The 14,336-nt window shown below is 36.3% G+C and overlaps 1 protein-coding gene across 1 annotated transcript in view; it reads left to right on the forward strand.

Moving 5' to 3' along the window:
- Positions 1-14,336, forward strand: part of GCC2 (GRIP and coiled-coil domain containing 2) — a 30,685-nt gene that overhangs the window by 1,782 nt on the left and 14,567 nt on the right. The window contains exons 2-13 of the mRNA XM_005487979.4: positions 1,208-1,270; positions 1,910-1,994; positions 3,059-3,126; positions 4,254-4,358; positions 5,176-7,638; positions 8,328-8,397; positions 9,085-9,185; positions 9,266-9,364; positions 10,959-11,078; positions 12,496-12,660; positions 13,076-13,180; positions 13,744-13,906. Of these exons, the coding sequence (XP_005488036.3) occupies positions 1,208-1,270; positions 1,910-1,994; positions 3,059-3,126; positions 4,254-4,358; positions 5,176-7,638; positions 8,328-8,397; positions 9,085-9,185; positions 9,266-9,364; positions 10,959-11,078; positions 12,496-12,660; positions 13,076-13,180; positions 13,744-13,906 (3,607 nt within the window). The remainder of the gene's footprint in view (positions 1-1,207; positions 1,271-1,909; positions 1,995-3,058; positions 3,127-4,253; positions 4,359-5,175; positions 7,639-8,327; positions 8,398-9,084; positions 9,186-9,265; positions 9,365-10,958; positions 11,079-12,495; positions 12,661-13,075; positions 13,181-13,743; positions 13,907-14,336) is intronic.

Raw genomic sequence — 14,336 nt, forward strand, 5'->3', positions numbered from 1 at the left:
TGATCTCACATTTCTAAAGGTGATGCTTTTTGTTATCTGTATCACCTGTTCTGTCCAAATTATTAGTGATTGTCCATTCTCACTCATAGTGCTCAGATCCAATCTGGTTCTTCCTTAGTTTCTACCATAAGGGTTTTGATTTTTTGGCAGAATGAAGAAAGTAGCAGAATGAAAGTGAGGGTAGGTGTGTATACATACACACACACAAACATCTAGATATATAAAAATACAAATATTTATATATATACCTCTTCACTCTTATACTCATGCACATATGGTATGAAGAAAAAAGTAGGGTAAAGGTGAAGGCTTGGAAATGCTATTCCTGATATTTTGGAAGTGTCTGTCTCCGTTTCCTTTGCAGCATTGTGGCTGCATACATTTCTTTGTGTTCCTGATTATACATAAGCATATCCCATCTAAACCACTGTAAAGCAACAGTCTCCCAGATTAGATCTGTGAAAGTTTACAGGAGAAGGCATTTTGCATTTATTTTACAGATAGAGAGCCCAGAATTTGCAAAGCCTTTCAGATATGTTTGTCATGGCAGCAATACTAGTGAGGACTTGCATGTTTAAAAAAAAGGAAGAGAAGGGTTATAGTTTGTCCAAATGAGCCCTGACTTTGCTGAATCTTTTGGAATATATTTGATAGGCTAACAGTTGTAGAGATAAACCAGTGTGTTTAAGAAGGAAACTAAAAAATATTAGGAGCTTATGTGGTTCAAAAGTTCTCAAGGTTTGATTGAACTGCAGCTCCTCTACAAGTTTTTTTGGGTGGTTTTTTTATTGTTGCTGGGGGGGGTTGGGTGTTTTGTTTGTTTTGGTCATGTTGTTGTTGTTCTTTCTTTTTTTTTTAATGGTTCTTTTAAGGACAAGATAGTCATGCTTTTGAAACTGCTTGTAAATAAAATTAATTTGGATACTATATGAGCTCTAGATGTCCATTCAGTAATGGAATCATAAAATCATGGTTTGGACATTGGGAGCTTTCCATTCTGCTGTTCTAATAATGACAGTAGATCTTTTTCTGCTATGTTTCTGACTCATCCTACAAATACATGTTGTTTTAAAAATTTTGGTTTGCTTTTTTTTCTTGTGATTTCACTATATTCAGTTCCTCTCTGTTTGGAGACTTTCAATTAGTTCTTTTGGTAGTTTTACACCAAAAAGTCTGTTACTGCAGATTGAACTTTATGTTGTTGTAGGTTCAAGATGCTGGGCAGGAGATGGTGGCATCTTCTGGCACACCAGGATCAGGCAAATCAAAGGTAATCAGTCCTCACAAACCTAATTTATTTGGATAGCAATAGTTGCAAGGGTTAGCATGCAAGCTGTGACTAATAGGAAGACAAAGATATTTTTAACATTTCTTCCTGACAGGAAAAATTAACTTATAAACATTAAGTGTTTTGGAAACCATGAGGAAAAAAAGTCTCTTTTTTATATGTTCACTTCCTGTTACATTTGATAAATTATTAATAGCATCCAGTTTTGGCAGCAGTCTTTTTCATAATGGACACAGACATCTTTGCATACAGTGGAAGTAAATTTAAACAATGATAATGTTAGGTCAGCATGCACTTTTCAAAATATTGTTCAAATTGTATTACTGAACTATAATCCTTCCTAACTGAGTTTTCCTAACCAATGCTGCCCAATTGTGTGCTTCAGAAAAGTACAGAATGAGGAGTAGTTTCTGTTACTGTAATTGAAATAACAGAATTGGATAACAGAGCATCAGTAGCTTGGACTGTTATTCTTCTTTGAAATGTTACACTTCTTGCAAATGTATGCTAAGAGTTTCTTGTCCTAAAATTCAGCTTTTTGGAAGTCTGATAAAAGGCCTTGTTTCTGTTTCCCTCTGGGTTAGAGGAAACTGGTTTCTCTGATATATACTTTCTTTACAGCTGGACACATTGCCCAAAGAAGACCTTATCAAGTTTGCAAAAAAGCAAATGATGCTTATACAGAAAGTGAAGTCAAGATGTGCAGGTATCTTACTGGAAAGTGCAATTTCTGCCTTAATGCTTGGCACTACCTGACCTTTTCAAATATCATTGTGTGATTTTGATAGGTAGATTTAAATTCTAGTCAAAAATACTAGATTTTGTTTTTCTTCAGTTTTGCTTTTTATGGTGGGAGGATAAGGACCGAAGTAATTTGATTAAGAAAAAGAAAAGAAGCATTGCTTTTGTCAGGTATTAAATTCATTTTGGTCCGACAGTATGGCATGATGGAACAGTGCAGCTTGTGGAAAAGTTGAAGTGGGATTTGTCATTGTCTCTTCCCTGTATTGGTGCAGGTTGATTTTCAGGAAGCAAATGGGAGGAGGAATGTCTGGTATTTTTTTTGCATAATTAGTAGAGTTTAGTTTGTTGTAGAGTACAATGACTTCTTTGATAGATTGCTACTTTATATCATTTGTTGCTTTAACAAGAAATTGTAAAATATACCAAACAAATTTTTACGCTTAACACCTAAAAGTACCTGCAAATGTGTGCTCTCATGTGCTGTCCTTGCCCACTCTGCAGTCTCTTTTCCTCCAGTGGCCCACTGCTTGGACTGGTGTCACTTGCCCTTGTTTGGAATGACAGTTATGCTGACTGCTGGTAGCTGCCCTCTGAAACAATAAGGATACAGAATGGGCTGTACCAGGCTTTTCCTCAGTGTGGTTATTCATACGATCTTGTTCTTTGCTTGCTGCCTATTTTTCGAGAAACAGTAGAAACTGAGTATCTTTCCTCTGATTTAAATTGATTGTGAAATAGAAGGTAAGATGGATGATCTTCAGAAGAATTTCTATCTGTTGTCCCTCTATCCAAGCGAGGAAGTTTTGCTTCCTCAGGAAACCCTGCTCGGTGTCAGGACTGGAGAAGTAGTACTGAATATTTGTTCTCTTTCTGTTAGTCCTGTCTATCACTGAGTAACAAATAAAATTTGGTGAAGTAGAAGACTTCTCTGTTTTGAATAGAAGTGTTGTCAGGCACAGGATTTACTAAAATTTGCTACTGTGATGCAGCATCAATTCATACTGTAACATTTCTTTACATTTTAAGAACTGGAGAAAGAAATTGAAGAACTCAGATCTAAAGCAGCCACTGCAGGAGGTGATGATATTATTCAGGTAGGAATATGTGATTGTTTTCTATTGTATTATGTAAAGTTAGCTGAAATAAATCCACAGAAATAATTTGGTAAAAAGTCAATAGCTTGAAAACCATTATTCAAATTGAATGGAATCAATCTGCAGGAGTCCAAGACACTTCCTAAAACCTTTTTTTTCCCTTCTCCCCTCACATCCTTACTCCACTTGCCAGCAAACACTCTTGGTTCTGTGAGGAATAGTACAAAGTACGCTTTCCAGGCAGAGCTTACCACAGCACTACAGTACTTGAAGGGAGCTTATAAGATGTGGATTAACTTCAGAAGGGCCTGTTGCAATAGAACAAGGGATAATTGAGTTTTAAACAAAAAGAGGTTGATTTAGATCAGATATAAGGAAGATTTTATTTTTTTACAGAGAGGGCAGTGAAACACTGGAAGAGGTTGCTCAGAGAGGTGGTAAATTCCCCACCCTTGGAAATATTCAAGATCAGGTTGAATGGGGTTCTGAGCCACCTGATGGAGTGGAAGATGTCCCTGCTCACTGCAGGGGGAGTTGGACTAGATGGCTTTTAAAGGTCCCCACCCACCCAAACTATTCTGTGACTCTGCAAATGTCCCCAGCAAGACTTTTCCTTGTTTGGCTGGTTAGACCAGCTTTTGTTTCTTTTGGAGTGACCATTGCAGAAAGACTTTAGCCATTTAGAAAAGTTCTGAGACAATCATTTGATGAGATTAGAAACACATAATTCAAGTTGCTTGTCACAAGAAATACTTTTAGGTTCTGTTTTTCTCAAGATATGGGTCATAGCATACGAAAGTGAAAATTGGTACTGAGGAGGAATTTCTCAATTAGAGAATTGTTCTGAATAATTTGGATGGAGATCTCTTTTCTGCAGAAAGGGAACTTCACCACCATCACCTGGTAATCAAAAGTTAGCTGATCACAAGTACAATTTTTAAAAGAACCCAAAATCATTTTTTCAGTCTCCCTATTTCATATCAGTTTTATTTGGGCTGAAAGCAATTTTTAAATTGTTGACTGATGTGTTTATTTTACAAAAAGTGTCATAATCCATATGTGAGTTTCTACACTGTTTCCATCGTTAAGAAACCCTGCTTTCAGTGTTCTTTTTCATTTAATATTAGGCTCTCACAGAAAGGCTGGATGTGGTGCTTCTGGAAAAAGCTGAAAGTCAGCAGCAGTGCATAACTCTGAAAAAAGAAAATGTTCAAATAAAGCAAGAAGCAGAGGTACTGAAATGAGCCATAGAACATTACTGAAATATTTCAGAATTTTATTTATTTTCCAGGTTTGCTTGTTGTGTATCTAATTTTAATCTTTTTCTTCACTTACCTGTGTTCTCTCTCTTTAAAAAATATTTAAAAATCTAAAGGTTATATATATAAAAGCATATTTTCTGTATACCCCCTAGTTTATAGTAATAAATAAAAAAATCTTGTATCTGCTGTCTAGACCCACAGCTGCAAGAGGAATTCAGTCTGTGCATCAAAAGCCTACATAGGCTTCAGTCAGTCAGCTCTGTCTTACCATAGGAGCACGAGTTTACCTTTACAAGGTAAACCTTTAGATATTCATGTGAGTCTTACCTTTAGATACTCATAAGAAAGGGCCTGTCAGCCAAGGCATCTATATTACATTGAGATTATATCAATAATCTCAATTAATGATAAAGTGAAGACTGAATTGCTTGCAGTTGATGGATATTGTTATATTCCAGATACCTGGATTTGATGCTCTAAAATGAATCTGATCTTTAATGCATTGTCAGAATAGTTGCTAAAGCTGAAGTGTGTCGTGACCATTTTGTGAAATTATGCTGGTAAACATGATCTAGGACTTAGTTTTCCTTTCTCATTTTGCAAATGTTCTCATGGTCTCTGTAGTGTCTTCTGAATTGAGTTGTCCTGATACAGTTAGATATTTAAAAGCTATAACAGTTTTTTAAACTGTGGACTATTACATTTTCTAATTCATCATTGTAAACAGTTTACTTGCAAATATTGTGTGCTAAATTACCAGTATTTAATAATTTTCTTGTTTCTTTAGGCTGCAGTGGCTAAAACAGAAGAATTACAGAAGCAACTGGAACAATCAAGAATTGACTCTATAGAAGAAATAAAAGCCCTGAAGAGTGAATTAGCAAATGCAGAATGCAAGCACAATGAGGATTTAAAAAAGCTGAAGATGGAATTAGATGAACAAGTGAAGAAACAAATGGAGCTGGTGGAACAGGTTGAATGTTACAATGATAGTCAAAAAGAAGTTAAAAGACTACAAGATGATGTCCAAAGAATTAAATCTACTTATGAAGAGCAAATTTTGTGTCTGAACAAGCAGTTGGAAGCTGTGAATGAAGACAAAAACAAAGAAGTGACAAATCTGCAAGAAACTATTAAAAGCACCTCTCAGTGTTACCATAATGAAATAAAAAATCTGAATGAAGAGCTTAAACAATTAAAAACTGCTCATCAGGAAGAGGTGTCAGAACTAATGCATCGGATTGAAATATCATCTAAAGAAAATGAAGAGAAGCAAAATCAAATAAATCAGTTGCAGCATAATTTGGCAGAGAAAAATGCCAAGGATGAAATGCATGCTCAGACTGACCAGTGTGAATATGAGTTGGAGCAGCTGAGAGAAGTGCTACATAAAAATTTAGAAAACAAGATAGATGTTGCAGATACACAAGAAGAACCTTGTGTAAAAGCAAAAATGGAGGAAAAAATTAGGTACCTGGAGCATAGTTTAGAAGAACTCCAGTCCCAACACAGTATATTAAAAGATGAGTTAACTTATATGAGCAATGTCAAGACAAAACTGGAAGAGGAAATCCATCGTATGAAGGATGAGTACTTTCATGAGCGGGAAGACTTGGATTTTAAGATAAATGAATTGCAGCTTACTAAAGAAGATTACTGCTGTGTAATTGAAAAACTAAAATTGGAGCTTCAAGCAGCAGGACAGCACTATGAAACTGCTGCAAAAGAGCACAAATTAGAGGTTCAGACTCTGAAAGATCAGCACCAGAGAGAAATTTCTGAACTAAATGAAACTTTATTATCTGGTTCTGAAAAAGAGCAGATGGCATTAGTTTTTGAAATGCAGGAACTTAGAGAACAACTTGAGAAGGTAACTCAGGAGAAAGAAGAAGCAGTGTCCAATTACAACAGCCTGAGAGAAACAATGGAAACTCTACAGGCTGAGCTAGGTGAATCTGCTGGGAAGATCAGCCAGGAGTTGGAATCAATGAAACAACAGCAAGCTTCTGATGTCAGTCAACTGCAACAGAAACTCCGGGCTGCTTTCAATGAAAGGGATGTTCTTCTTGAAAATGTAAATCACCTCCAGGAAAAAGTAAAACAATTTTCAGAAGAGACAGAAGAACTTAAATGTAAAATCGTTAGTCTTCAGAAGGACAATAGTGCAAAGGCAAGCTCCATTGACCAGAAAGAGATTACTGTAAGAAAACTGGAAGAGGAGATCACTGCTCTTACTGATCAAAACAGGGATATTTTAAATGATGTGAAATGCTTGAGTGAAGAGAGAGAAACCCTTCAGGAAACATGCAAGCAAAAACAAGTTAAAATGCAGGAACTTCAGCAAGAAGTAGATTGTGCTAACCAGGACAATAATGACCTGAAGCAAAAGGTAGAGGAATTAACAGAGAGACTGAATGAAGCTTTAATTTCTAAGGGTGAAAATGCTCAAATGCTAGAACAATTAGAAAAACAGATTGAATCTCTGGTGCGTGAAAAAGAGCAGCTTTCATCTGAAGTGCACACTCTTCATGAGGAAAATGAGAAACTCATTCAGGAAAAAGGTGAATTAAGTGAAGAGCTGGGAAAGACTACATCAGAAAAAGATAGTTGTTCACTATTGAAAGAGCAGTCTGAAAACTTAGAAAAGAAACTTCAAATGATGACTGCAGAAAAAGACCATATATCAACATTACTTGAAAATGAACAAGTGCACACATCCCTTGTAAGAACTCAGCTATACCACTTACTTGAGCAAGTGGGGTTCAGCATTTCAGATTCTAATGAAGAAAATGATTCTCTTAACTTGTTAAAAATTGCAAATGAGTGCTTGTCAAAAATTAAAGAAGAGCAGTGCCTTGCTCATCAAAAGGAGGAGGAAGTAATTAGTTTGCGGCAAGAAGTTGAGAGATTAGAGGAAGAAAATGCAGCTCACCATAGAGAACATAGATCCCTGATTCAGGATTTTGAAAAAGAAAAGAATCTTTTGAGAGAAGAATTGGAAGGAGTGTTGTCTGAAAAAGAAGCGCTTCAACGTGATATCCAAGAGTTGAGGAATGCCAGTGAAAAAACAAGGATTGAAAATCAAGATCTTTTAGCTAATACTGAAGAGATGAGCCAAAAACTTGCTCTTTATGAAAATCAAATACAAGAACAGCAAAAAGGATCTGAAAAGCAAGATGACTTAAATTTCATTCTGGAACAAAAGGAAACTGAACTTAGAAATGTGAAAGACGAACTGAGTTCTCTAAAGGTTATATTTTGTTATTGAAGTATAAAGACTAAACCTCTAAAGTCTTCAAAATTAAGGTTCAAAAAATACTTTCAATTCTCTCTTTTCTGGGTTTTTTTTTCCTTTATTTCCCTTGGCCTGGAAGTGAGTCTCCCTTGTAGAAGGCACATATTTCTGAGTTTTCTAGCACCTCAGAATTCCCTTCTTCCCCCCAGAAAAAAAAAAAATGAAACAAAACCAATCATAATGCTTTTTTGACAAAAGTTGCTTGTACTTGAACCTTTATTCCTATCAATATCCCTTGAAACAATCAACTGACTAGATGGACTACCTAACCTCATAATCTTTCATCTCTAGCTTTCTGTGGTTCCATCTCAAACAAAACTTCTTCATCTGCATTAGCTTCAGGACTTGGGAATTGCTGGTTTTGTAAAGCTGACAGTTGCAGAATGGGGGTGTCTCCCCTTTTTTATCCTTGGACAGGATGGAAAGCAGCTCTTAAAAGATTGGAATGTTCTGCTTTCAGCATAACTGTACTTTCATCAAGCTGATACAAAGCTGCTCATAAAGACTTTCCTGGTCCATGTTCTTCCGTGTAAGAACATGGACAGTTTGAGCTGTAGCTGAAATTTCTGGTGGCTTGTTAGGGACAAAACAGGTACCACAAAGAAATGTTTGTAATACGTCTTATATCTTTGTTTATAATACAGAATTTAATGGAAGCAGTGACTGAGAAAACTGATGAGCAGTCTTCAGTAGCAGAGCTTCAAGAGAAAATTGGTATCTTTCTCACTTTTTTTTCTTTTATATAAATGATCTGCCTTCTTTGGATTGTTACTTTTTCTTTCTTTGCATGATTGCCCTGTATTTCCACAAGTTGAGGAACATGGGGAAGTGGATATTAATGCATCTTCCTACAGTATTCCTTCCATTGGGAATTCAAAATGTTAGCATTTTTAAGTTGGATATGATTTGATATTATAAGGCTTTTTCTTTTTCTGTACATCTGTCTATAAACAGTGTAGTGGATTTAATCTTTATTTTTTAATGTGGGAAATTTATCAGTAAGAATCCCCAAGGCTACCAGAAGGAAAGGGAAACAACAGTGCCAAATCTACTGTTGTTTTATTGCAGTTATCCCAACACAAGAGCAGGAAAAAGCTTCTGAGTTGTTAAACTTATGTAGAAGTAGACAGGAATATCTCTCCTAACTGTGATGGAAGCTTCTGAAACAGGGAAAGATTGTCCAGGGGAAGATTGCCCCTAAGTTCTCTGTACATCTGGATGTTTTAGCTTCAAATTAAATGCTTGACTGAATGAAACACTTCAACACCACCCCATGCTTTATATTTTGTTTGGTTTTAAAGTCATGCTGATGTTTGTGTTCTAATTGAATGTCATTTAATTTCATTTCTTGGGAAGAAATGGAAGGGTGTAATTTTTAACTTTCTTATGTATTTCTTTTAGGGATACTTGAAAAAGAATCTGCTGAAAAAGGAGAGAAGCTAAATAAAATTAAAGTGGTTGCTGTGAAAGCCAAGAAAGAATTAGATGCCAGCCGAAAAGAGGTACCCTGACTAATTCCTAATATGAAGAAGATTTTGCATGAAGGGCTTTGTTTTAATGGCACACATTTCTTTCTAATAAGGTGCAGACTCTGAAGGAAGAGTTGGAATTCGTTCGATCAGAAAAAGATCAATTGTCTGCTTCAATGAAAGATGTAATTCAAGGAGCTGAAAGCTATAAGGTAAGAATAGTGCTGCATTCACAAAAGACAGTAATCTGTCAGAAAATACTTTGGGTTTGAAGCCTAGCCTGGATATACATTGCTATTTACTTGCACAATTATGTTTCACAAAAGAAATTGTGCAGTTAAATACCAGAATCAAGAAGTGTTAATTAAATACCAGAATCAAGGTTCTCTTAAGGGAACCATGCAGCTGTTGTCAGAAGAAAATGAGACACTTCCTTTCTACTGGAATGCTATTTTTAACTCTTTTGACTCTGGCATCATGCATACCAAGCAACGTGTTGCTAGGCAAAACATACATCCCTGTGAATTCTGAGAAGTTAAAAAAATTGAAGATCAGTTTGAAAACCCTTAAATGATGAGGACAAACTTGTAATTTCCTGGGAGCAAGTCTTCTTGGAGCACATCTCTGGGCACATGAAGCAGAGGCAGGTGACGAGTCAGCGTTGATTCTCCAGGAGAAAGCTGTTCCCTGTAAGACTTAGGAGGAGAAGCTGAGGGAACTGACATTAGGTAATCTGGAGAACAGCAGGCTCAGGGGAGGCTTATCACTCTCTCAAATACCTGAAAGGAGGGTGTAGTCAGGTGGGGATCAGTCTTTTCTCTCAAGCAACAAGATAGGACAGAGGGAAATGTCCTTAAGTTCTACCAGAGGAAGTTTAGATGGATATTAGGAACAATTTCTTTACAAGAAGAGTGCTTGAGCATTAGAACAGAGAAGCAATGGAATCACCTTCCCTGATGATACTTAAATTACGATAAGTAAACACAGCAAGCACTTTATATACAAGTATATGAGGTAAACACAGCACTTAAGGACATATGTTAGTGGTGGATTTGGCAGTGCTGGGTTTACAGTTGGATTCAATGATCTTAAAGGTCATCTCCCATCTAAATTATTCTGTGGCATCATTGAGAGTATTACATCAACTCTTGTTGCTCCCTCTCTTCCCCAAATACAAGAAAGACATTGATAACTTGAAGTGATTTCAGTGGAAGGATGACAGGTTTGTCAAGGGACTGGAATAAGTGATGAGAAGCTGCTCAGCCTGCAGAAAACTTTGAGGGAGCCTGATAGGAGTCTTCCAGTACCTACAAAGACATTATGAAGGGAGGAGAGTCAGGTTATTAATGGTGGTGCAAGATAAGACAGTAGTCATCAATTGAAAGGAGAGATTCCAACTGTTTATATGAATAAACTTGTTCATGCTATGAGAATGGTTAAGCTGTGGAATAGATTGCTTAGTGGAGTAGCCATCTCCAATCTTGGAGGCAGATCCTTGGAAAGACATGATTGGACAAAGCTCTGAGCAACCTGGTCTCATCTCACTGCTGACCTTTCTTTAAGCAGGAGGGTGACACCTGCTGAGCTGTCTTCCAACCTGAATTATTCTAGAATGTCATGAACTCAAAGGGTTTTCTCCCATAGCCTGTAATGGAATGATAGCTTTAATTTCATTCTGATATTTCTGATGTTGCAGTAAGACAATTCATGTAATGTAATACTAGGTAAACACACCTCAGAGGTATAGAATGTGCTTGTGCAATACATCTTGTGGAAAATTATACCTTTGTGTTTGTATGTGTTAAGAATCTTCTGATGGAGTACGACAAGCAAGGAGAGCAGCTGGATTCTGAAAAAGGCAGAGCAAATAATCTGGAACGTCAGATAGAGGACCTCACAAGACAGCTACAGGTGTCATCTGAGCAGGTCAGTTCTGTGGGTCTGATCAGTTGGTAAGTACCATAAAAATTAATTCTGCCTATTGGGTGCAAGGCCTAATCATGTGGTTGTTACTCTAGTTTCATAACCTACATGTGTTTTAAATAGTAACTTGAAATTCAGAGTGGTTTGTTTGTTCCTTTTCAACATCTGATACCTTACCTGGGCCATGACAAAGATAACTATATCTAGAATGTCTGACTTTGTCAATAGAAAGAGTTTAATTTATCCCAGGTCAACTCACAGAAAAGAGCAGATCATCTCTGGCTTGATTTTGGACCTACAGCTCTGCTGCAAGTATCAAACTTGCAGTGTTTCTCCTGATTGCACACCTACACTTCTCATAAAGTGCAGTAACCTTTAACTGAGACATTTTTTCTTCTACAACAAAATTTGGCTTTGGGTTTTTTATTTTTTTATTTACTCAACAAAACATTTAAATATACATATACATAACATAAAAATTTGTTATGAATTTTGCATTTTTCACAAGGATTAGACTTTAAGATGCATTGTAGAGTACTATAGAGGCATTCAGAAGAGCCTAAAATAGTAATTAAGGGGCTGTGAGACACATTTTTCCAGAGCTAACTGCAATGGGTTTGGTATTTAGGATTTAAACTCCCAGAGTTTACACCGGAGATCCACCTAGGCCACTGTTTCCTTATAAACACAAGCCAGTAGTAAAAAGCAGTAGTAAATTTCTTCCCAGTAAATAGGAAGAAATAAGGAATAATAGTATATATTCTGCTGATTATGTAGGCTTTGCATTTTTCAAGTTTGTTGTAAAGAATTTGTAAATAAAACACTGTTTAGGTAGTTGACATCTTTCACTTTTACCTCATTCTTAAGAGGCAAAATAAAGAATAGGATACATCATTGAAAATGTCAAAATTAAATCTGTTAAAGGCATTGCAAAAGTATGCCTGATGCAGTAGAGTTCTCACTCTGTTCTGGTGGAAGACTTGGTGGTTCAGTCAAAGTTTGCAGTTCAGCCTCTATTAGGAATTAATAGTATGATCATTTATTTATAAATACAGCAGCTCTATTTGAAGTGTGTATTTGAAATACTGTATTGTTGCAAGGAGAAGGTGACTCATGCAGAAAGCATGAGTTTTTGAGTATTTTTTTCAGATTTATTTTGATTCTTGCCATTTTATAGAAAGCTGGGCAAATTAACTGAACAAAATAACCAAAATGTGCTAATGGCTTTAATTTCACCTGTTTATTAATGTGGTTTAAAAGAATTGAGCTGGACAAGACTCATCTGTAGGAGTGTTGTTTGTAAGGGATTTGGATAGAAATCAGTGTTGGGTATTTTTTTTAAATACAGAAAACATTTTATCTGTCAACATTGCACATAAGTTCAGCTTATGTTTTTACCATTCTACTGTGCTAATTTCAGCATGATCAGTTACGCTCTGCTAATGAAGACCTCCTGGCTCGTGTTGAAACAGTGCAAAATAATGCTAAGCTGCTGGAAACTCAGATACTGGAGATACAAAGAGCCAAAGCAAAGGCTGACAAAGAGCTAGAGGCTGAAAAACTTCTAAGGGAGCAGAAAACAAAGGTAGTACTTCATAGAGATGGTAAATGGGCTGAAGCAATACTTTCAATGGATGTGATTTCTGTTAAACCTTTGTAAACTGTGTTTGCATACACCAGGTTCTGCATTTTCCCTCTGTGTTACTGGACTTTTTTGAAAACTTGGTCTGTTCATTGAAAGAACTTTGCAAGGATATCAGTTCAAATTAGGGGTAGTTATACAGAATGTGAAAACCACTTCATAGTATTGTTGGTTTTTCTCTGGTTCACAGTGATTTCCCAAGAAAGAAGTCAGCTGTCTTTGTACAACACAAGTGTGTGTGTGTGTGTATGTGTGTGTGTGTGTATGTGTGTGTGTGTGTGTGTGTGTCTAAGTATAGAAAGATGTTAGCATCTATTTTGAAACTGGACTGCATAATTGACAACTGTTTAAATTTCAGGAACATAATGGTGCTCTCCGAGAAATGGAGGAGCTTCAGATGCAACTTCAGAAGGAAAAGAAACATCTGCAGAAAACTATGCAAGAACTAGAGCTGGCCAGAAAGGTAGAGTTGCTATCCATGTTAGTGATTAATGGGCTACCAAAGATTTTGGCCCGTCTGGCTATGTTGAATGCCTCCCTTTCTGTTCTGAGGTTTTTAAAGCTGGAGGTTTGCAAAAGAGAGGATGTAAGGGCTTTTGCCCCTGGTTGTGTGCTTGAAGAGCTGAAATGTACTTTTGGAATTGGTTTTGGTTTTATTTTTTGTTTGTTTAGCTTGGGTTATGTGGCCTTTAATGAGTAGAAATAAGAATAGAATTCACATGTCTGGAGTACATGTATAGTGCACTGTTAAGAAATTGCCTTGGTTGTAAGGACTGAAGATGACAAAAACTAATACATACAAAATATCTAATGATAGAACTAGCCACAGGTTTCAAAGCTTTTGATTCTTGTTTGAAAACAGATTATTTACTGAGGATGTGGAAACCCAGTGGATGGATTATGTTTGTGGATATAGGTAAAAACAAAATCTTTGTCTGATGGGCAATATAGTTTTTTACAGAATTACAAAAGTCTTAGCAGGCAAGGGAAATTCTAAGCTCTAACTTCATTTTGTGTACCTTGCAGGATGCTCAAAAGAGTACACTGATGGATATGGAAATAGCTGATTATGAAAGGCTAGTTAAAGAACTTAATCAGAAGATTACTGATAAAGACAACAGAATAGAAGATCTTGAGCAAGAAACAGGGATTCAGAAACAGAAGCAAGAGACCCTACAGGAAGAAATAAGTAAGTAAACTATAAACAGAAGAGTCACTATGGTGTAGTTAACAGTGGTAAAAGATACAATTCAGAAACAGCTCCTCAGGTCAGAAGTGAGGGTAAGCTTTGCAGGGAATACTAAAACAGTTGCATTAGGAAAGCAGTTTTGTCTTAGAGGAACCTTTACTAGGTTATCAATCACTTAATCCAGTGTTCAGCACTTAAAAGCCAATTTACCTGCCTGTCATACTGTGTTTATTACCTGATAAAGTTATGAAGAAGTTCTAAATATTGATGACTGACAAGGGTTTCATTCAGATATACCACACTCATAAAACTTTACTGATTACCATGTGAAAATTCCATTTCTTCCTATGCTCAAATGTAAAAACATTTCACTTATTATAAGCTCTTTGTGATAACTTAGGAAAAGTTTACTAAAGTTAGTGTAAATTAC

This window comes from Zonotrichia albicollis, chromosome 2 (genome assembly GCF_047830755.1).
Source record: "Zonotrichia albicollis isolate bZonAlb1 chromosome 2, bZonAlb1.hap1, whole genome shotgun sequence".
Taxonomy (NCBI): Eukaryota; Metazoa; Chordata; class Aves; order Passeriformes; family Passerellidae; genus Zonotrichia; species Zonotrichia albicollis.